We start from the raw sequence: 21,064 nt of genomic DNA on the forward strand, positions 1-21,064 counted from the left end.
GAGTTGATTCATGCTTCTTTTGCGTGATGCAATTTAGGATTATTACTTTTTTCGTTTTGGCCGCTTACTGTAGCTGATGACAATGAGGAGTTTTGGCTGTCCTCAGTAGGATTTGTCTCAGACGCAGAATTAGCGCCATTGCATGTAGTATGAAGTGCATCTGTATCTACACCCCACTGGTAATAATCTCTCCTAACCTCCACGTAATCGTAAGCGAATTCGCCTATTTGATCTTCATCCAACCCCAATGCTTCGGCTTCCTCAGTGACTCTTAGATGGACACCCGGAATTTTACCTAATACGAAGCAAATGATGGCCGTGACCACAGCACAATAGCCGGCAGAGGCACCGATATAGGCAATTTGAATATACATTTGTTTCCAGTTATGCGTCAACCAACCACCCTTATGCTTTGTTGTGCCGTCCATTCCAATAACCCAATCAGCTGCAAATAGAGCGTTAAAAATCAATCCCACCACACCGGCGATACCGTGTTCAGCTAATAGATCTAAGGAATCATCCACTTTTAAATAATACTTTATTTTTGTTGCAAAATTACAAACAACACCCGCTATTATACCTTGGATCAAAGAGCCATATAGAGTAATACAACCCGAGCTAGGCGTGGCAGCAACTAAACCACAGATAATGCCGGAGCATAACCCAACAGTGGACCATTTTTTTTCAGATCGATAATCTAATAAACACCACGTCATTCCACCCGTGGTGGCGCTGAGACAAGTGTTCATGAACGCATATACGGACCTCATATTTGGTGACAGTGAGCTTGCAGCATTGAAAAGCAACCAACCAAACCAAAGTATAGAAGTACCCAAAGTCACCATGGAAACATTATGTGGTCTAAAGTTGATCAGGAGGTTTTCTTTTCTTCTTCCTAGAAAATAAGAATAAACGAAACCAGCCACAGCACTTAGGATTTCAATATTCCCACCGCCAGCCCAGTCTAATACCCCCCATTGGTAGGCCCAACCACCTGGGGCCCAAATCCAATAAGTGATGGGACAGTAAACCAAAGTCGCAAAAACAAAAAGAAAAACCATATGTGGAAAAAGCTTACCTCTTTCCGCAGTGGCACCAGCTATAATACTCAATGCGACACACATGAACATCATTTGGAAAATGGCATAAATCAGTTCAGGATACGTGGAATCATCCGAAATTTTGCCATAGACGTTTCTAAACCCAAATGAATCCAAGTTGCCGATAAATTTGTTGTTCGTCGCAGTCTTAGAGAATGCTAAAGAATAGCCCCAAAAATACCATTGCAGTATACCTACTAAGGTAGCCATTATCACTACCCAAATCAAAGCCAGAGCAGATTTTCTTCTTGCTAAACCGGAATAAAGAAAGCCCAGCCCCGGTACCATGAAGAAAACCAGGGCGGCACCTAAAATCATAAAAGCGACTGTGGAACTATCATATGTCTCTGTCCATAGATGTCCGTCACCCCGAGCCATGTGAACTCTAAATCTATATGTTTTCAATTGTATCTTCTAAAAAAAAAATGCCTTCGCTTTTTACAAAACAATTTCAAAAGTGATTGGACCCTTAACTAGCCTGCATTGATTGTAATAGACAATCAAAGAACCAAAAGAGAGAAGAAGCGACCGAAAGAAGACGGCTATCAGACTCAAAGCACACAACCTTATTCTACAAGATAGGAAAGGGAGAAGATATCTATCAAATTGTTGCGATAAGATGCGATAAGACAAGGAGAGGGAAAGTCCGTGCTGCATATCAGCATATCAAATCTGCTAAAACATATTAACTTAACATATATATATAATATATAAAGTATGCCATCGGGTACCTTAACTAAAAAGGGTCATAGCGTGGAAAGCGAGGAAAAACCTCGAGATGGAAAACCAGTTTATGGAAAACTTCAAAATAACTCGCCCGCCTTATCGCGGGCAAACCAGCTACGAGAGATAAGGATTTGGCGCCGAGATAAGGTGGAGATGTTTCTCCGCCGCGCGGCACTTTTTGCCGGAACTGGAACTGGTTTGAGGTAGGTCAAGAAAGTGTCAGTAAATAGGAGTGACAGAAACGGGCACATCTACTCTTCTTTTTCTTGTTTGTTTCGATTAAATGCAATACATACTCCTAAAGACATATATATATAAATATGTATGCATGCATGCATGCCTTCATAAGTATTTCTACTTCCTCTTTTTACGTTGATCGCTGATATATTCCTTCACAAAATTCCTCTTAGATTCAACATCTAACTTCCGTGAGACTAGTTTATATTTGTCGCCACCGTTTAATGCAACGCGTAATTCCTCTAAATTATCCGAGAGTACTTGTGGCTCGTTGATCTTGCATTTAACATTAATGCCCTTGTTCAGAAATCTAGATAAATACTCCATATTGGAGATGGGCAATGTGGTGATGGCAGTTTTATTAGTTTTGATTTGGATGGTCTGCAATTCAAATTTTTTAGTTTTGGCCATTGCGGGGTTCATTGTGGTTATTGAAGGGTCTATGAATTCTTTAAGTTTTTTCCCGGTTATACTAAACGGTAAGACGCTTTTACCATTACATGAGGTACCCTCAGCAAACATAAAATTCACGGTATTGCCCAATTGAGATAGCTCTGCTACCTCGTGGCCATAGAGTTTTATATCTAACCCACCGGCGAGGATGAAGTTGATGAATTCTCTTATGGAAACTTTGTATACAATGTCATTGGATGGGACCAACAACGTAACAGGCCCTTGAGCTAATAACACCACTGAAAAAGCATCTAAAGGTGAGGTACAATTGCAAATATAAAGCTTGCCCTTCTGTGGATAATGCTTGGATTTCCTTACGTCACGTTTCTTGATTCCTTGCACGGTAATTTCCTCTTTCCAACTGAATGTAAACTTCAATATCAAACCCAGTAAGTTGTTCTGGCCAGTTAGAAGGTACAGCATAATCAATGGTAGCATTATAATGGTTTTCACCCCTAGGATACCCAACAAACACGCTGTCATCACCTTACTAGGTTTCCTGATTGTGTTTGGTAGAAATGGAGCTATTCCCGTACCATTGTCTCTCCAATTGGTGTACTTTTCCATTACTTTTCTTGTATTTTGTCACCTCGTAGGAGCTACTTCTTTCACGCCAGGATCTGACAGTATTTCTATTACGTTACTCCAGTCACGTTGAGAAAAGGCTTCATCTTTTTCTTTTTTCTTGAGATAACTTTTTTCTTCTACCTTCACTCAGACCGAGATATCGGACCTCAAACATAGCGTTTTTTTTTGTAAAACACTTAAGGATGGAGGAACATGTATGCTGAGTAATTCCAGCAGAAACCATTTACTGAGAGCCTCATCTTTTGTTAAAAAATTTGTTTAATAAAATATTTCATTTTCAAAAAAAAAAAAAGTAAAGTTTTCCCTATCAAATGTCTTTTAGGGATGTCCTAGAAAGAGGAGATGAATTTTTAGAAGCCTATCCCAGAAGAAGCCCCCTTTGGAGATTTCTTTCATACAGTACATCATTACTGACCTTCGGTGTATCAAAACTGCTTCTTTTCACATGCTATAATGTCAAATTGAATGGTTTTGAAAAATTAGAAACTGCCTTGGAACGTTCCAAAAGGGAAAATAGAGGCCTTATGACGGTCATGAACCATATGAGTATGGTCGATGATCCGTTAGTTTGGGCAACACTACCATATAAGTTATTTACGTCTTTGGACAACATAAGATGGTCTTTGGGTGCACATAATATTTGCTTTCAAAATAAATTTCTGGCCAACTTTTTCTCACTTGGCCAAGTCCTTTCAACAGAAAGATTTGGGGTGGGCCCATTTCAAGGTTCTATAGATGCTTCAATAAGATTGTTAAGCCCTGACGACACTTTAGACTTGGAATGGACCCCTCACTCTGAGGTCTCTTCTTCGCTAAAAAAAGCCTACTCCCCGCCCATAATAAGGTCGAAGCCATCTTGGGTCCATGTTTATCCAGAAGGATTTGTACTACAATTATATCCGCCTTTTGAAAATTCGATGAGGTATTTTAAATGGGGTATTACCAGAATGATCCTAGAAGCAACAAAGCCGCCCATTGTAGTACCAATATTTGCTACAGGGTTTGAAAAAATAGCATCCGAAGCAGTCACAGATTCAATGTTTAGACAAATTCTACCAAGAAACTTTGGCTCTGAAATAAATGTTACCATAGGGGATCCTTTAAATGATGATTTAATCGACAGGTATAGAAAAGAATGGACACATTTGGTTGAAAAATACTATGATCCCAAAAATCCTAACGACCTCTCTGACGAATTGAAATATGGTAAAGAGGCGCAAGATTTAAGAAGCAGATTAGCCGCTGAACTGAGAGCCCATGTTGCTGAAATTAGAAATGAAGTTCGCAAATTACCACGCGAAGACCCTAGGTTCAAATCCCCCTCATGGTGGAAGCGGTTCAACACCACGGAAGGTAAATCGGACCCAGATGTTAAAGTCATTGGCGAAAATTGGGCAATAAGGAGGATGCAAAAGTTTCTGCCTCCAGAGGGTAAACCAAAGGGTAAGGATGATTGAAATTTAAGCAATTAAATTCGTGTAAATACTAGCATGTATGAGGTCATTTTTACATAACAAATATTCATTACTTACTTTGCTTTTTATCTGTGCGCATTAAAATGAGTTTCATATATAATATAGTTACATGTGATGAATGTATGGACAGTCTCTGTCATTTGTCAAAGGAGTGAAAAAGACCAGAAAAGGCCTTGACCTCATTTTCTACTAACCAATCTGGTAGAATTCACTTTAGACGCAAATCTTAACGAATTGAGAGTCTCATTAATATGAGAGGAGCTTGGTGAAATGTTTACAAACATTAATGTTTTCGAATCCCCAGTGAGTGAATATTGCAGTAGGTATGTCAGTTTTGAGTTCCTGAACGGTATATGTCTTTTGGTACTATCAGGCTGACCTAAAGCATGAATAACGTCACCTAAGCAACTTAAAGATTTATTTATATTTTGTGTTTCTCTTAATCTATCCCCTACAACTTGAGAGACATTTATTCTTTCGGAACCGGCCAAATCAACAAGATTTAGTGTGCCATACGAGTGTGCTCCAGTTTTTGCATTTGATCCAGACAAATGAATTATGAAAATACTGTGTGAACGGGAGGAATGCTCATTTGATGCTGTGCTAGCGGTGGATCTTAATTTATTTGCTTTTTTCAGGATTATTTCCACCATTTCTTCCGACTCAAGCTTGCAACTCGTAACATTCGTTATCGTGGTAGTCTTAGTTTCCTGATCATGACGTATTTCGTGCTTTAAGCCAATGCTTGTGTCTTCTTTATTATTATTATCACTTCTCAATAAGTCTACGATGTTCTCGTTGTAGATCTCAATGAATTCGCAGTTAACTTTATAATCCCATCCTTTTGTCTTTAATTTATTGATCCAGTTAAATATATGAGATATTGTGGACGGAATGATACCATCACCTGGATTTAACATCGTGAAAGTTTTCCCAGATCCTGTTTGTCCGTATGCGAAGATACAAACATTATATCCATCTAATGAACTTTGCACTAACTGACCAACTTCTTTAAAAACATCCACATTTGTATCCTGTTGATCAAATATTTTATCAAATTTGAATTCATGCACTTGCGCTGTGTTTTGTATTTTCGTCACTTCCATAGATTGAACACCACTATTGTCATCAAATTCATTAACATTAATAAGGCTAGTATCAGAATTTTCCAAATTTTTTAGAGCTGGACGAATCCTACAATAAACTCGTATATTTCCTCTTAACTCTTGTAACTCATTATGCAATGTGCGTCTAACCGTTTCCTCTTTAATCAGAATTTCATTCAACTCCTTCATACCCAGTTCAGTGTCTTTTATATATTCCTCAAGTTCTTTGATCTTTTCCAAAGTTTCTAAATTAGTTTTCTGTTTTAATGCCACCTCATCTCTCAGCCTTGTAGTTTCCTCTTCCTTTTCTTTAACTTTTACTTTGATAGCTTCATACGCGTTACGCTTTTCTGTTAAGAGCTTCTTTTTTTCTGCCAACTCAGGTTTTAATGTATTTTCGATTTCCTTTTTTATGCTTTCGATTTCTTGCATATGTTTATTATTCAGCTCTATATCCTTTTTCCACTGCGATTGGTACTCTGTAAGCCATTCTTCTTTTTCAAGCATATGCTTTTGTTCAACATCGTTCAACATTTCCTGTAAAGTGGAAGGGTTCATGGTGATTTTATTTCTTACCTCTTCTATTTTATCTAAAAGCGACGCTCTTTCATTTTCAAACTGTTTAATCTTCATAAATTTCAATTTCTCAATTTTTGTTTTGTATTCATTTTCCATTTGTTTCAGCTCTTTTTTATTAGATGCCGCTAGCTGCTTTAAATGTATTTCATGTCCTTCATTCATGAACTGCTTCTTTGACAAAAATTCTTCTTTAATCGAGATAAGTTCATTGTTTTTCAAATTCAGTTGCTGTTCAATTTTTATCTTTTCTTCACGAAGGGTTTCAAATTTGAGATTAACGGCATTGATTTTCTCTTTCGTTTCTGTTAGTTCATCTTTGAGTAAATCTAGTGTTGCCTTTTTCTCAAATAAGATTGCTTGTGTTCTATTGAGTTCATTAACATTTTCTTTATAAAAGGAAGTTACACCGGAGTTGCTTTTCTGGTTTCCATAAATCAAATTTGCTGTACCTTTATAATTCTTTAAAAGCTCGCGATTAGGTGACATGGATATGCGACTCTGACTAGCTAATGAGTGTCTATGAATATCCGTACGTTGCGGCTTCAGAAGAGTGTGCTTAGGCGGTGGAGTTGTTGTATTTCTTCTTTTGTGGCCATTCATAGCTAAAATATCATTCTTCGGCGATGGTGTCGAGAGATGCTGCGTAGATCTGCCTTTTGTGGGAGTACGTGGAAGTGATTCCATAGTTTAATAGTTGCCAGAATTTCTCTAAGTCCTTTATTTCAAAATCTACCTTTTTTAAACAAAGACTCCGGATAGTTGTTCTGGTATATTCAAATAGAATAATAAGAAACACAAAGAGCGGAAAAATTGATAGCTTTAATGCTTATATAATATTCGATAATTTTTTTAGCTGTAATACTCATCATCATATTTTGATTCGAGGCGCATCAAATTGTAAACAGTGTTTGTTTTGATTTTGTTTGAGATTCATTTTGGTGTATCTCCATTACCCTCTTATTGGAAAATTTTGAAAGAAAAAAATCTAGGATTCGATGCCCATAAGATATAAGGAAAGGTAATAAACAGATGCTATGAATAAAGCGATAGAGAAGCCGAAGGAAAATCAGTACATAATTGATCATGGGCTCCAAGCACAGAGTAGACACTAAGGATAAGAAAAGAACCAGAAAGAATGCAGAATTTGGGCGTGAAAAAAGGAATAGTGGCAACCAAGAGTTAAGTAATGAGCCGGAAAAAGATACAATAATGGAAGGTGATGAAGCCGAAGAAGACGAGCAGAATAGCTCTAGCGATGAATCATCTAAAATTATAGATAACGAACAAAGTGATGCTGAAGAAGATGATGATGAAGAAGAAGAGGACGACGACTTCCCAAGAAAGAAAAAATCGAAAAACAGCAAACATGATGATGGTTCTACTGGATTTTCTGCTGCAGTAAATGCTATTTTATCATCACATCTGAAAGCATACGACAGGAAGGACCCCATCATGGCTAGAAACAAAAAGGTGCTGAAGCAAAGTGAGTCAGAAAAGCTAGAATACAAGGCCAAAAAAGCATTGTTGGCAGAAAAAAAAAAGTTATTAGGTAAAGCCAGAAAGACGGATATTATTCCAATTGCTTCCGGAGAAGACAGGTCAGAAAATATTAGAAAAGTCCTTGAGAAGGAGACAGCGCTCAGAAAGATAGCTCAAAAAGGTGCCGTGAAATTATTTAACGCCATTTTAGCAACTCAAGTCAAGACAGAAAAGGAAGTATCCGAAAATTTAAGCGAAATTAAGAATAAAGAAGAAAAGAAAGAATTGATCACTGAAGTTTCCAAAGAAAAATTTTTGGATTTAGTTAAAGCTGCCGCAGGAAGCGACAATGAATAATCAACATGTTCATGTCAAAAGAAGAAAAAAAATAAAGAAATAAAAACTGTATATTATTTAGTCTATGTCAAGCGAGAAAGGGGCCCTATATCTTCCCTCCTCCTTGCAATTGAATTTTGTTTGCATTCTATATTATCATATAGTTTCATATCAATTGCAAAAACTTTTGCAGCCAATGTTACAAAATTGTTTTCAATCAAAGAAATACAGGTGTGGTGTCCTTCACCATCGATATATTAATATTAATATATCATGAATAAATATAAAAATTCAAGGTAATGTACTTGTGCACTTCTTTTAGAATATAGCAATTTCCCTTAGCTCTTTTTCAAATTGTAATTCTCTACAATACATAAAAAGAAATTGATCTTTGGTTCAACTTTATATATCGCAATAAGCAATTCTCAACATTATGAAAGTTTATCTAAATTAAACAATCTTCAACAATAGAATGGTCTCTTGGCCCAGTTGGTTAAGGCACCGTGCTAATAACGCGGGGATCAGCGGTTCGATCCCGCTAGAGACCATTTATTTTTGACCCAGGTTTTTTTCCTAGGCAAAATTGATAACAGGGACTTACTATTTTCTATTTTTTTTTTTTTTTACATCTCAAACAAGGGAAATCGATGACTCTGTTGATATAAATGTATATATACACACTTTTAAAACTTCGTTGTTCATCTTCGCTTTCACCATGCTACCCCAGGCAAGTAGACGTTACCTTGGGATGACGCTTCGCTATCGCCGTCTTCATTATCAAAAACGTTTGTGAAAGCCTCAAATTCTAACGTAGGAAGTGTCTTCAACTTTCTTGAAGATTCTGCATTGAGCAAAGAATCATAGTTCCAGTCTAAGAAATCTTCCATGTTATAACTTAGCTTCTTAAATGGTTGAGCAAATATCTTCGCCAACGTGGCTACATTAGGATGATAATGTTCCATCAATGACGCCAGCTCCCACAGAGAGGAATCCAGTGCATGAGTTAACTCAGGGTCCGATTCATGAACATCGAAGGGATCTACATAGTTTTCTTTCAGAGTTTTCAAGTTCGCCACTTGGTCAGGTGTCTGGAATGGGTTGGAAATGAAGGCTGGGTTGTGCAGCATAATCATACAATTCGGATGTTTCCTGATTAAATTATAGATGAAGGGAATCACGGTGACAATAGCAGAGGGTGGTGATTCTAGGGTGAGTCTGGCTAGCTTTTTGATGAAAGATGCTACTAAATGGGCGGATAAATGTGTTGATGACAAAAATACGTCCATTAACCTGAAAAATCTTGCTCTGTATTTAACATGCATTAAGTCTGGATTTATAATTTGATAAAGTTTCATATAAAAATTTGGATATTCCAAGTTGAATCTTTTCATCAATTCAAAAAGGCCATTCAGAGCCAAGATCGGAACAACACCGGCGTTTTTATTAGAGCTTTGCAAATTGTAGGAATCAGTAAGGAAATCCATTAGTTTAGTTGGAGTGTGGAAATGAGGTATTATTCTCTTATGCAAAATTAACAGAATAGACTTATACTGCTGTAAAGACAATTGGCCGTTTAAAAGGGATAACCAATTTTTCTCGAAATTGGACTTGAATTTGGACTCGTTCTCTATGGCTTGTGGGGGATTTGGTACAAAGATCTCTAAATCTGCATCAACACTAGAGCAATGTTTGTCATGATTTACTAAAGCTAACCATTTACCAACGTTTTTCAAAAGCAAGTCCTGGTAGGCTGGATCCTCTAATAGTTGGTTAAATTCTGATTGAAAGTAGTATTGAATATCTGCAAATTTCGTATAATATTTTTCCGTGAATTCTACTATGATTAAATTTTCAGACGCACCCGAGCTTTTGACATCCTCTATTTCACCCATGTTCGAGGACCATAGGGCGATGATTAACTTTCTGAATGTTTTATTGGGGAAAAATGGTGCGCCCTTTTCAGATGCAAAATGAGTTGATTCCAGCTCTGCAAGTTGAAGATAGACATCAAGCGAATCTAACCCAAGTGATGTTTCGAAAGGTATGTCCGAAATGATAGCTAACAGCTTCGTCTTGAACGCTTCATACACCTTTCTACACCAATTAACAAACTGTTCCTTCTCTAATGTGCTCTTTTTGGACGAAGGAAGGGTCAAGTCGCCGCGGGAAAACAGCTTTCTAAATATCTGGAATAGCGACATAACCAGAAATCTCAAATTTTTTTCTGTCTCATCTTCTTCCAATTGAGTAACATTTTCTGGAATCACTAGTTCATTGATTAACTTGATAATGGAGTTGTACTGCTTTCTGTCACCCGCAGCAGTCAGCCTCTTGGCAATATCTTTAATTTCTGATATAAGCAATACCATATTCTTTGACGTTTCTTTTTAATAGATCTCTCTTCATGGCAATAGAGGATGATAATTACATCTCATCTCATCTCATCAAAACCGTAATACACTTTTTTTTTTCTCAGTTGGAAAATTTTAGTGAAAAATTTCAAGAATAGCCCTAAACCTTCAAATACGAGGATTACCCGTAGAGAAGTGCTGAAAAACTTTTTTCTTTTTCTTTTTTTTCGATTTTCATTTAACAGGTATAAAAAGCGAAACACTCGGTACATATATTTTACCAAGACGCGTTAGATTTTCTTTGGAGGTTTCATTTAAAGAAACCAATGACCTTCCAAGTTTTTAAAAGAATACGATGATATTATTTGCGTTTCAAATCGAACAATTCTTCTCGGAGCGATCTGAGGTTTTAATGGAGATAGCGGTTCCTGCGCAACCCATTGATCTTGTTACATTCTTAAGAATGACAAGGACGCTTTTATAAAATTCTGATTCTTTTTTCTTTCATTCTTTTGTTGTTTTTGACTTGGGAGTAGTCATCTCATCTGTACACAAGTAGCTTTTTATATGTTCTTAAATTGTAGACTAGTCAAAACTTGTGTCCTTTAAACCGTGCCGAAACAGTTTTAAAGCGGACATCCAGGGAAACTTGCCGTTAACAATAAGTGACCTTGCATGGAAGACTGTCGATTGGTCTCTGTGGAAACCAGTGCATATCTAAATTAAATCTATTGTCATCACGAATGCCGCCCGTGTTCGTGCAACGTGAGCGCAAATACGCCTGGGGTCTGTCTTTCTGCGCTGGAAAGCACCTTCGGGCATCAACTACCGTTTCTTATCGCTGGCACTATCTATCCACCAATCACACGGCAGCAGTACTGCTGCCGTGGACGGCAAATTAGGTACAGGGCCTATGACTGTTATCATTTGGCAGGCTCAGACAGAGAGAGAGAGCACAAGGAAAAGAGCCTTAACTCATGTAACATTTGACTCATTCTGTAAACTGAAAATTTGCTGCCCACTCGAGATGACAAATAGTTCGTTCTTGAATTTATGCGCATTTATAGATACGCATATATAACCCTATAGTGAACGCCACTAGGAGACAGATTCTGTTTGGACCCTGATCGCATACTCTTCTTACCTTTACATAATAAAATAAGAAAAAGTATAACTTGCTTTACGCTAAGGATATAAATCGGACGTAACTTAAGATGTGTGGTATTTTCGCCGCTTTCAGGCACGAAGACGTGCATAGATATAAGCCAAAGGCTCTACAACTATCAAAAAGAATCAGACACCGTGGTCCAGATTGGTCCGGTAATGCTATCAAGAACTCCACTATATTTGTTCATGAAAGACTAGCCATTGTCGGTGTGGAATCCGGTGCTCAACCAATTACTTCTTCAGACGGAGAGTACATGCTATGTGTTAACGGTGAAATCTACAACCACATTCAATTAAGAGAAGAATGCGCAGACTACGAGTTTGGAACACTGAGTGACTGTGAGCCTATCATCCCAATGTACTTAAAGCACGATATCGACGCTCCTAAGTACTTGGATGGTATGTTTGCTTGGACTCTTTACGACGCTAAACAAGATCGTATTGTGGCAGCCAGAGACCCAATCGGTATTACGACATTATATATGGGACGCTCTTCCGCTTCTCCAAAGACCGTTTATTTTGCATCCGAACTAAAATGTTTGACTGACGACTGTGACACTATCACTGCATTCCCACCGGGCCACGTATACGATTCTAAGACTGACAAGATCACCCGTTACTTCACACCAGATTGGCTGGACGAAAAACGCATTCCTTCCACCCCAATAGATTACATGGCAATTAGACACTCCTTAGAAAAAGCCGTTAGAAAGAGATTAATGGCCGAAGTCCCATACGGTGTTCTATTGTCGGGTGGTTTGGACTCCTCTTTAATCGCTTCCATTGCTGCCCGTGAAACTGCAAAGGCCACTAACGATGTCGAACCATCAACTTACGATAGTAAGGCAAGACATCTAGCAGGTATCGACGATGACGGTAAGCTACACACTGCTGGTTGGACAAGTCTCCATTCCTTTGCCATCGGTTTACCAAATGCTCCAGATTTGCAAGCCGCAAGAAAGGTTGCCAAATTCATCGGCTCTATTCATCATGAACACACCTTTACATTACAAGAAGGTTTGGATGCTTTGGACGACGTGATCTACCATTTGGAAACTTACGACGTTACCACTATCAGAGCTTCCACTCCAATGTTCTTACTATCCAGAAAGATTAAGGCCCAAGGGGTCAAGATGGTTCTTTCCGGTGAAGGTTCCGATGAAATCTTCGGTGGTTATCTATATTTCGCACAAGCTCCTTCTGCGGCAGAATTTCACACTGAATCCGTGCAACGTGTCAAGAACTTGCATTTGGCAGATTGTTTGAGAGCTAACAAGTCTACGATGGCTTGGGGTCTAGAAGCTCGTGTTCCATTCTTAGACAGAGAATTTTTGCAATTGTGTATGAACATCGATCCAAATGAAAAGATGATTAAACCAAAGGAAGGACGTATTGAAAAGTACATTCTAAGGAAGGCATTCGACACCACAGGAGAACCAGATGCTAAGCCATATTTACCAGAAGAAATTTTATGGAGACAAAAAGAACAATTTTCCGACGGTGTTGGTTACTCCTGGATCGACGGATTAAAAGATACCGCCGAAGCAGTCATTTCAGATGAAATGTTTGCCAGTCCAAAGGCCGAATGGGGTAGTGACATTCCAACCACAAAAGAGGCTTTCTGGTACAGACTAAAATTCGATGCTTTGTTCCCTCAAAAGACCGTGGCTGACACCGTTATGAGATGGATTCCAAAGGCCGACTGGGGTTGTGCTGAAGATCCTTCTGGTAGATATGCCCAAATTCATGAAAAACATATCGAATAAATAACATTAAAAAATAGAAAAAGAATTATGGATTAATCTTATAGATATTTTTATAGAAAAACAAACACTAACAATAATAATAATAATAAATAGAATATAGAAATACATATTTTTCATAATAGTTTGATGAAGTTTTATTCATAAATCATTTTTTATCGCCAGTGCTAAAAAATTAAGTGTGTGGATGACTGTATATATGCGTATCGAACGATCTTGATGCAAATCATTTTGAAACATTATTCTTGACTTTGATATTTCCTATTATACATCCTCCTTCCTTGAGACCCAATAATCTTAAAAATGATGGAGACAGTGCATGCCCTCCTTTTCACCCTTCTTTTATGTCGTTTCTTACAATTTTCGAGATTCTTTTGAATCTGATCTCCTTTTACCTTGTGACTGAAGATTCCTAATCGAATTGCTCCTCTCTAGCGACGCCCTTTGTTTCATTTCGTGTGCAATTAGTAGATCGTGCCTTGTTATTACTGTATTCTTATTTCTTGATTTAATTTCCGCTCGATAGTTTTGCGGATATTGACTATCACTTTTCTTAAATATTAGTTTTATTTTTCTGAAGGCAGTGCTCATATGTAAAGTAGTAACGTTGTTAGTGCAGTGTTAGCAGTCAAACCTAAAAATAAAAGTATAAAAAAACTATATCTATTTTTTTTTTGTTTGTTTACGCACGTTTATATATTTAACACGGTGAAGTAGTCCTGCCATTATGCTGCTCTAACACAAGAGTCGTATATGGATGAGCTAATGACTAAGATCCGAGTAGCGAAGTCATGTATGCAAGCTAACGCAACAAGGCTGTAAAGAATACAAGCCTTGTCACCCTAGTACCAGCATCAAGCAAATTGCTCATTTACGACTGTGCCATGAAGTAGGGATGAATGAGGTGTTTCTGATGACACCTCTGAGGAGCTTTTCTTGAGCTCGTTTCTGTGCCACTTTTTGTTCCCGCGGCTAAGCCGCGCAGACCGATAATACTCGCTTAGATGCACATCAAGCCAAATCTCTATAAAAAAATCGACGTTTCCCAAACGACGCTGACCCTTTATTCATCGTTATCAAAAAAAGGCAGCTTTCCAGTGTACTCATACGAGAAGCAATCGATGCCTCACTTCCGTTTGTAGATATATACATATTTACATGCACACTAATGCAATTATATGCGAGAACAATTTGTGAGATCATAAGGTCTCGTAAACTGTCAATTGTTGAGCAGTCACCCAGAATTGAGAGTTGGTATAAAAACACTATTACCCTCATCGAAGCCATTGCATTCAAACTTGCCATCACACTAAAAAAATGCATTGATAGCATATTCTGCATGTTTTACTACAAATGAATGAGGTATTTTGTCAGTGACATCAATTTTTAAGCGTTCCTGCTTGACTTTATCCTTATAATAATCCGACAAATGTGATCTGGTCTTACCAGAAACCCAATGGTCGTTGCTACTGAAGAGAAACCAAATAGAAATTCCGTTCTCTTCGCAATAATTGATAAATCTATCTTGAAACTCCCAGTTCGTAGTTATTTCTTCCATCTCCTGGGCAGCTAATCCTAGAGATTGACGAACAAACTGCCTATGAGTCAAAAAAATTCTTGTAGATAGTACTGCCTGATAACCAGTACTTCCACAGCCCATAAATTTATCAATAATAAATCTTGAAAACCCTTCTGATAAGATCCAATAAAAGAAAATATAACTGAACAATGATACCACATGAGCCAATGGTGGAATATAACGAAGTGCCGCTGTCATTTTGATACCCATCTCAGAGGTGTGAATGTCCATCACAGTTGGTGTAACGAGACCAACTTTTTGTACGGAGCCAACCAGTTTGTTAGAAAGGCATACTTTTTGTACGATGTATGCCCCAACCGAATGTCCCATAATAATAATTTTCCTGTTCTTGCATGAGAAATTGTTAATTACCTCTACCTGATGATCTACTTGATCTTGTAAAGAAAATATCGGTGTATTAGAATGAGCGTTCAATGTCATTCCGGCATGGGATATGCCAAGAATTTCCCAATCTGGGTGCTTCAAGTGTAGATGATGTAGCATTTCTTGATAATAGTATAAAAGCCCAGGATTACCAGGGATCCATACTAGAAGAGGCGCATCCTCGCCACTTTTAGTGACTGTAGGTTTGATATTCAATATCGAGCATGGCAACTTCGATTTAGTATACTCTTTTACAGTCATTTGTCACTAGAATTGAGCAGGCGGGCAATGGCGTAGCAAGCGGACTGTCTATTTTCCCTCCAGTAGTTTTGGGCTTTGCTGCCGTTTTAATGCTGTTTTCCTTTCCTCTTAATGAGCGCTTTCCAGTTGCGATACTTTTCGGGTAAGGAATTGTAAGGACAGCGACGCAATTCAAGCGGTTAAATAGAAGAAACTTACATCATATATAATGTTTAAAAATAACAATCAAATTACTTTATACATGAATGAGTAATGTTTTAGTTGCCTGATTTGCTAAATTTCCAAACCATTTAGAACTTTAAGGTTTGCCTCCACTTCTTGGACACATTGTCTAAAGTAAACCAACTGGAAATTCTGGAACAGTTTTATCAAGCCCAGAATTTCAGAACTGTCAGTGATTTCTTCCATTGTTTCCACTGCTGCTGTAGTATTGGAGACAAATTCATCCTCCAGTTTTTCCAGTAATTTATTATCCTCAGATTCTTCAATCGGTGGCTCATCATTTACTTTGTTACTCTTTAAATCTTCTTTTCTATCAGCAACGTCATCAACAGTAGGCTCATTCGCTTCTTTCTTTGATTCCTCTTCGGCACCCTCTGATTTTGGCTTTTCATCCTCGGTAGAAGGCGTTTCGTCAAAAGAGGTGGTAGTGTTTGCGCTAATGTCCTTTGCGCTAACATCCTTGCTATGTGCTTCTCCTGTGGCTTCAGCTTTTTTCGCCTCTAACTCTGCTTCTTTTGCTTTGACTTCATAACGCATTGTATCAAATTTGAGTCTTGATTCTTCCACTTTTTTGCGCAGGTCATGGACCTTCTTGAAGTCTTGGTTTATTAATGTTTCTAATTTTTTGTTGAATTCCTTGACCATCATAGAATCCATCTCTGCCTTCCCTTCATCGATATTTTTATAGCATGTCGACCACGAATCGAAAACTTTGATCAAATTAGACAAATCTTCATCATCTTCTTCATCTTCTTCATCTTCCTCGTCTTCTTCATTATGGTCGGCACCCTGAGCTTCCGTTGTCTGTGCAGTTTTGATAGACTCCTTTTTCTTCTTTAGTTCTGCCTTTTCGTTGTGTTCTAAATTTTGAAATTCACATTCGCAGTCAACAGCGGCTTTTGAGATGGCTTGAGCAAAAGACCTTGGCAAAAAAGCATCGTCATGGTTAGATCCCTTTTTTTTAGTGGAACTTTCGGATTTTTTAGAGCCAAACCAGCCATCTTTATTGAGAGACCACCAATCCGAAATACTCTCCGTTAAATTTGGTGGATAGTCGTAGCCCTCTACTTCGAACGTTTTGGACACCAGTAGAATCCTTTTACATACCTTCTCTAAGGAATCACTTTTTTTCTCCAAGAATTGGTACTGTGGTGGTAATTTACTTATATCTGATACAGTACCCAATGATTCCTGAACAAATCTAGTTCGCGATTTGATTGATAGTCTTGTTTGAGGGTCATTTAAGTTTACATTTGCATTTGCTAATGCATTGTTCAAAGTGTCTTGGGTCTTGTGAGCAGCGGTGGCAATTGAATCGGTGATCTTGTTTAGAGAAAACCCTGAAAAATAACCAGACATTTTCTAACCAGAATTTTATGGTTTTACCTAACTTTGCTGTTCAGATGTATAAGTATTGCAACCTTTTTTTCCCTGATCATTATTATTTCAAGAGAAATGAAAACCAAAACTGGGATATGCGTGTCGAGTGCTAAAAAAAGCCAACTAGCGATTTAAGAGTGAGAAGTAATCCTCGTTAAAAGCGATGCAGAGCCAACTAACTAAACTGCTAACCTCGCTTTCTTTACACAAGTAGTACTCAAGAAGTTTCATAAAATGCCCAGTTACACACTCGTGAAATGCACTTCAAGGTGGTGTTACAATTTTCACGAACTGCAACAATTGAGTATATTTATTAAAGCAGGAATATGTTTGCCCAATCAAACGTAATTTCATATATGAACATATATGAAGTTGCACACATCAGCGGGAAAGATGTCTCTACCGCTCGAGGAGCCACACGTTTGATTTGCAATCCATGAAATAGAACTGCTAATCCCATATACAATTAACTATATCAATTTCCTGAACAAAGAGATTACAATCAACGGCAAAGCCGCCTGCCTCTCCGGAGATCTCCTTTTTTCTTCTTTCTTTTGTCCTATGTTGCATAGTTGCTCATGTCTTTTCCTTAGGCGGACAATTAAGAGCAGCCACAATATTTCCAAAACTAAATTGCTAAAAAAGCGTAGCAAAAAATTCTCGTCATTCCCACTTTCCCTACCTTAACCCTTGATGTTAACGCCGTTTCGCTCATCGGAACAAACTATACAGATAATTAAGCTTTTCGGCAGCGGTGAGAAAGGAAGCAGCCAGGAGGAATACGCGGCTTTCTCGCGGAGCCCGATTGCCGATACAAAGGAACTGTTGCCTCCTCCCGGCTATTTCCATAGGCCTTCATTCAGCATACTGTTGTGTAGTTGCATCACATCCTTGTTGAATGAATTCCAACTATTTCGATAAACCATCCCATGAAGGAGAATGCAATGCGGCTTTTGTTTGTAAACGGGCTTGAGAGGTTCTATGCGGTTAATTCTGTCACTAGGGGTCCGAATCTCGGATTAAGTATAAAATATGTATTACCCTGATGATTGACCGGATGATGTAAGGATGCATGTCCCTACTGTTTTGGTATTTCCACATACGGACGGGGCCCCGAAACACCACCCCCATTTTAACGGCCGCATCTGAGCATCGGCCCATTTGGCACACGCCCGTTAGTGACGTTGGTAGGGGCATTTCCCTGAGGTAGGCCCAAGGTTGCTTTAAAAGGTCCATCGCAAACCCCTTGTCCGCGGACCTCTGCGTCATAATTAAAATGCCCAAAACATAAAAGTGATCGCCCCCTCACAGAAACTTATGGGCAGCTTGCTGCCTTAACGGAATTGACTAGAATTGGTTTGATTTTTTTTTCTTCCTACTTCTTCTTCCATTTCCCTCCCCTCTTCCTCATATATGTATACAGAAAAATCATACCCCTATAAATTCCTTGGCCCCAATCTTCTGTCAGATTTTCCTTTATAAAAGAGTCTTTGTTTTGTAATTAAAAGATACTTTTTTCTTTCTTCTTCTACGTCTCCTTTTTTTTTTTTAAGAAAATTTAACTTATACCACTATTTTGTTCGCAATTGATCAAGAAAAAATACAATTGAAAAGGTTTTACATTTTTAATTTTTCTGCTCATCGCGCTTTTTTAAAAGGATAAATAAACATTTCTTTAAAAAACATCTTCAATAAGAAAAATCGGTTAAAAAAACTTTTCTTCTCAAAGCATACCTAATAACAATATAATCCCATAATGCTAGCCCTAGCTGATAACATTCTACGTATAATAAATTTCCTATTTTTGGTTATTTCCATCGGTTTAATCAGTTCGTTGTTAAACACCCAACATAGGCACAGCTCCAGAGTAAACTACTGTATGTTTGCTTGTGCATATGGTATATTCACCGATTCATTGTACGGTGTCTTTGCCAACTTCATTGAACCATTGGCATGGCCACTAGTTTTGTTCACACTGGACTTTTTGAACTTTGTGTTCACTTTCACTGCCGGTACAGTGTTGGCCGTTGGTATCAGAGCTCACTCATGTAACAACAGCTCATACGTTGACAGTAACAAGATTACTCAAGGTTCCGGTACCAGATGTAGACAAGCTCAAGCCGCTGTTGCATTCCTCTACTTCTCTTGTGCCATCTTTTTGGCTAAGACCCTGATGTCTGTTTTCAACATGATCTCCAATGGTGCCTTTGGTTCTGGTTCTTTCTCCAAGAGAAGAAGAACTGGCCAAGTCGGTGTTCCAACCATTTCCCAAGTCTAATTGAAGCGCACCAACTTAAATTTTACGCCACTTTCAATTAAGAATATAATAAATGGACACCGTGAATAAATTAGGGAAAAAAGAAAGCAAATAAGAAAACTCCGTTTTCCCTCATCCCTTTCCGTCTTTCGGAAGAAACAAAAAATTATACCCAAGGAAAACCCGAAAAAAATGAAAAAAATACCAGAAAAAAAATAACAAATCATATGCACTTCTTCATTAACGATTATGAAGAAGTCTTATTTCTAACTAATATTATTATTATTATTATTATTATTATCATTCACCCCGCTTTCTTTTATTATAATTTGTTCTTCTAATATTTTAATTTTTAATCTTTTCATACTATTCTTATATCTAACTAAAGTATCCTTCTCTTTGTCTAGTTTTACTTCACTACATACCTGTTGCGTTGATTTGAGTTTTTTGTATGTAAGTTCTGTTTATCCTTTTTCATCCTACCGTTCCGCGCACGGCGTGACGTGGATCCCTAATGTGAGTTCAAATCGGTTACAAAAATTAATAGTTTTGTTTCCTATTATTATTATTATTATTATGTATGAGGAATCGTGCTATAAAATCATTTTCCATATGTATATGCCAAATATTTATTATTTATTTCATCTTTTTTTTGCTTTTGTGTGTCAACCGCATTTGCAGTGCCTTGTCAAACGGCTTCAACTTTCTCATCATATATGGGGGCACGTTTTTCCATTCAGGAAAATATTCCATACCCATACTGGACGTAGACCACCAATTGAATGGCAACAGCTCATTGGGTACGGTGGGATTGTACTTCCATGTACCGTTCACGCCACCTGACATTATACCACCAGTGCCACGTTCACCAAACAATATGTTCTTGTGCTTTTTCTCATCGATCGTCTTCGCCTCTGCGTTTGTTTTCTCGTTCATTGTTAATAACGTTTGCAAGGACTTTCTCTTCTTATCTCTGAATAGCGGGTTTTCCTTCACTGGGTACATTACTGGCCTGTATCCGCTATACAGAATATCGCGGGTGAGCTCCCTAGCTTCCAAATACTGTGTAGTAGGTACTTTGGGCAGCGATCTAAAGTCATAGAAATGCGCATTCTTTAAAATCTTTGAACTCCTTTGCTTGGTAATTTGTTGATGTTGCTGCCTTATGGGGTTCACCAGTCTGCTGTGAGTCCTTCTTTGCAAGCTTACAAAAGAGACGCTGACGCCCCTAATTTTTGTCCTCTTTAATAAAATCATCCTTATTCACTATTTCCGTACGTATATATGTCTTTGTATATACGTGTATGCGTGTGTGTTTCGTTACTCTCTATAATTCAACTAAAATGTATACATGCAGACACACACTCAGAGGGAAAAAATAAATGTGCTATAAATAATGAAACACAAGAAACATCTAAAGTCCGAAAATTGCACCTGCTCTTATCATTCATTCTTATACAAAAGTGACTAGATATGATGGCGGATCCCGCAGCCCCAATCACTGGCAAAGAGCCTGAATACCGATAGGTACACTAAGCGTAAAGACCCTACCGTATTCTGGTTGCTATCACCACCCCACTTCCATCACGTCCATACCAGGTGCGTAAGCTTAATCACTCTT

At 38.0% G+C, this 21,064-nt stretch overlaps 12 protein-coding genes and 2 non-coding genes across 14 annotated transcripts, besides 1 other annotated feature; 6 read left to right on the forward strand and 8 right to left on the reverse strand.

The window, feature by feature from the left end:
• Positions 1–8: 8 nt before the first annotated feature.
• On the reverse strand, positions 9–1,478 carry MEP3 (ammonium permease MEP3; the record flags this gene model as incomplete). The annotated part of the gene is made up of 1 exon (NM_001184235.1): positions 9–1,478. One exon carries the CDS (start codon positions 1,476–1,478, stop codon positions 9–11), a length of 1,470 nt encoding a protein of 489 aa, NP_015464.1.
• A 702-nt stretch (positions 1,479–2,180) lies between these two features.
• LOA1 (lysophosphatidic acid acyltransferase LOA1) lies at positions 2,181–3,083 on the reverse strand (the record flags this gene model as incomplete). Its single annotated transcript, NM_001184236.1, has 1 exon — positions 2,181–3,083. The coding sequence occupies one exon, from the start codon at positions 3,081–3,083 to the stop codon at positions 2,181–2,183; it is 903 nt and encodes a 300-aa protein (NP_015465.1).
• A 332-nt stretch (positions 3,084–3,415) lies between these two features.
• On the forward strand, positions 3,416–4,561 carry TAZ1 (lysophosphatidylcholine acyltransferase; the record flags this gene model as incomplete). Its single annotated transcript, NM_001184237.1, has 1 exon — positions 3,416–4,561. One exon carries the CDS (start codon positions 3,416–3,418, stop codon positions 4,559–4,561), a length of 1,146 nt encoding a protein of 381 aa, NP_015466.1.
• Positions 4,562–4,758: 197 nt separating this feature from the next.
• Positions 4,759–6,948, reverse strand: KAR3 (Kar3p; the record flags this gene model as incomplete). The annotated part of the gene is made up of 1 exon (NM_001184238.1): positions 4,759–6,948. The coding sequence occupies one exon, from the start codon at positions 6,946–6,948 to the stop codon at positions 4,759–4,761; it is 2,190 nt and encodes a 729-aa protein (NP_015467.1).
• A 399-nt stretch (positions 6,949–7,347) lies between these two features.
• On the forward strand, positions 7,348–8,100 carry RRP15 (rRNA-processing protein RRP15; the record flags this gene model as incomplete). Its single annotated transcript, NM_001184240.1, has 1 exon — positions 7,348–8,100. The coding sequence occupies one exon, from the start codon at positions 7,348–7,350 to the stop codon at positions 8,098–8,100; it is 753 nt and encodes a 250-aa protein (NP_015469.1).
• An 84-nt stretch (positions 8,101–8,184) lies between these two features.
• Positions 8,185–8,424: an origin of replication (ARS1627; Autonomously Replicating Sequence).
• A 129-nt stretch (positions 8,425–8,553) lies between these two features.
• On the forward strand, positions 8,554–8,627 carry YNCP0020W. The gene has a single exon. It is a non-coding gene; the product is annotated as a tRNA-Ile (tRNA).
• A 162-nt stretch (positions 8,628–8,789) lies between these two features.
• On the reverse strand, positions 8,790–10,448 carry NOC4 (ribosome biosynthesis protein NOC4; the record flags this gene model as incomplete). Its single annotated transcript, NM_001184241.1, has 1 exon — positions 8,790–10,448. The coding sequence occupies one exon, from the start codon at positions 10,446–10,448 to the stop codon at positions 8,790–8,792; it is 1,659 nt and encodes a 552-aa protein (NP_015470.1).
• Positions 10,449–10,756: 308 nt separating this feature from the next.
• SNR45 lies at positions 10,757–10,928 on the forward strand. Its single transcript, NR_132271.1, has one exon. It is a non-coding gene; the product is annotated as an SNR45 (small nucleolar RNA).
• A 716-nt stretch (positions 10,929–11,644) lies between these two features.
• On the forward strand, positions 11,645–13,363 carry ASN1 (asparagine synthase (glutamine-hydrolyzing) 1; the record flags this gene model as incomplete). The annotated part of the gene is made up of 1 exon (NM_001184242.1): positions 11,645–13,363. The coding sequence occupies one exon, from the start codon at positions 11,645–11,647 to the stop codon at positions 13,361–13,363; it is 1,719 nt and encodes a 572-aa protein (NP_015471.1).
• Positions 13,364–13,714: 351 nt separating this feature from the next.
• Positions 13,715–13,951, reverse strand: YPR145C-A (uncharacterized protein; the record flags this gene model as incomplete). Its single annotated transcript, NM_001184687.1, has 1 exon — positions 13,715–13,951. One exon carries the CDS (start codon positions 13,949–13,951, stop codon positions 13,715–13,717), a length of 237 nt encoding a protein of 78 aa, NP_001032572.1.
• A 718-nt stretch (positions 13,952–14,669) lies between these two features.
• On the reverse strand, positions 14,670–15,584 carry YPR147C (bifunctional triacylglycerol lipase/ester hydrolase; the record flags this gene model as incomplete). Its single annotated transcript, NM_001184244.1, has 1 exon — positions 14,670–15,584. The coding sequence occupies one exon, from the start codon at positions 15,582–15,584 to the stop codon at positions 14,670–14,672; it is 915 nt and encodes a 304-aa protein (NP_015473.1).
• A 273-nt stretch (positions 15,585–15,857) lies between these two features.
• On the reverse strand, positions 15,858–17,165 carry YPR148C (uncharacterized protein; the record flags this gene model as incomplete). Its single annotated transcript, NM_001184245.1, has 1 exon — positions 15,858–17,165. One exon carries the CDS (start codon positions 17,163–17,165, stop codon positions 15,858–15,860), a length of 1,308 nt encoding a protein of 435 aa, NP_015474.1.
• A 1,777-nt stretch (positions 17,166–18,942) lies between these two features.
• NCE102 (Nce102p) lies at positions 18,943–19,464 on the forward strand (the record flags this gene model as incomplete). Its single annotated transcript, NM_001184246.1, has 1 exon — positions 18,943–19,464. One exon carries the CDS (start codon positions 18,943–18,945, stop codon positions 19,462–19,464), a length of 522 nt encoding a protein of 173 aa, NP_015475.1.
• Positions 19,465–20,079: 615 nt separating this feature from the next.
• On the reverse strand, positions 20,080–20,700 carry SUE1 (Sue1p; the record flags this gene model as incomplete). The annotated part of the gene is made up of 1 exon (NM_001184248.1): positions 20,080–20,700. The coding sequence occupies one exon, from the start codon at positions 20,698–20,700 to the stop codon at positions 20,080–20,082; it is 621 nt and encodes a 206-aa protein (NP_015477.1).
• Between the last annotated feature and the right edge of the window lie 364 nt (positions 20,701–21,064).

The sequence above is a fragment of the Saccharomyces cerevisiae genome, chromosome XVI, assembly GCF_000146045.2.
Source record: "Saccharomyces cerevisiae S288C chromosome XVI, complete sequence".
Lineage (NCBI taxonomy): Eukaryota > Fungi > Ascomycota > Saccharomycetes > Saccharomycetales > Saccharomycetaceae > Saccharomyces > Saccharomyces cerevisiae.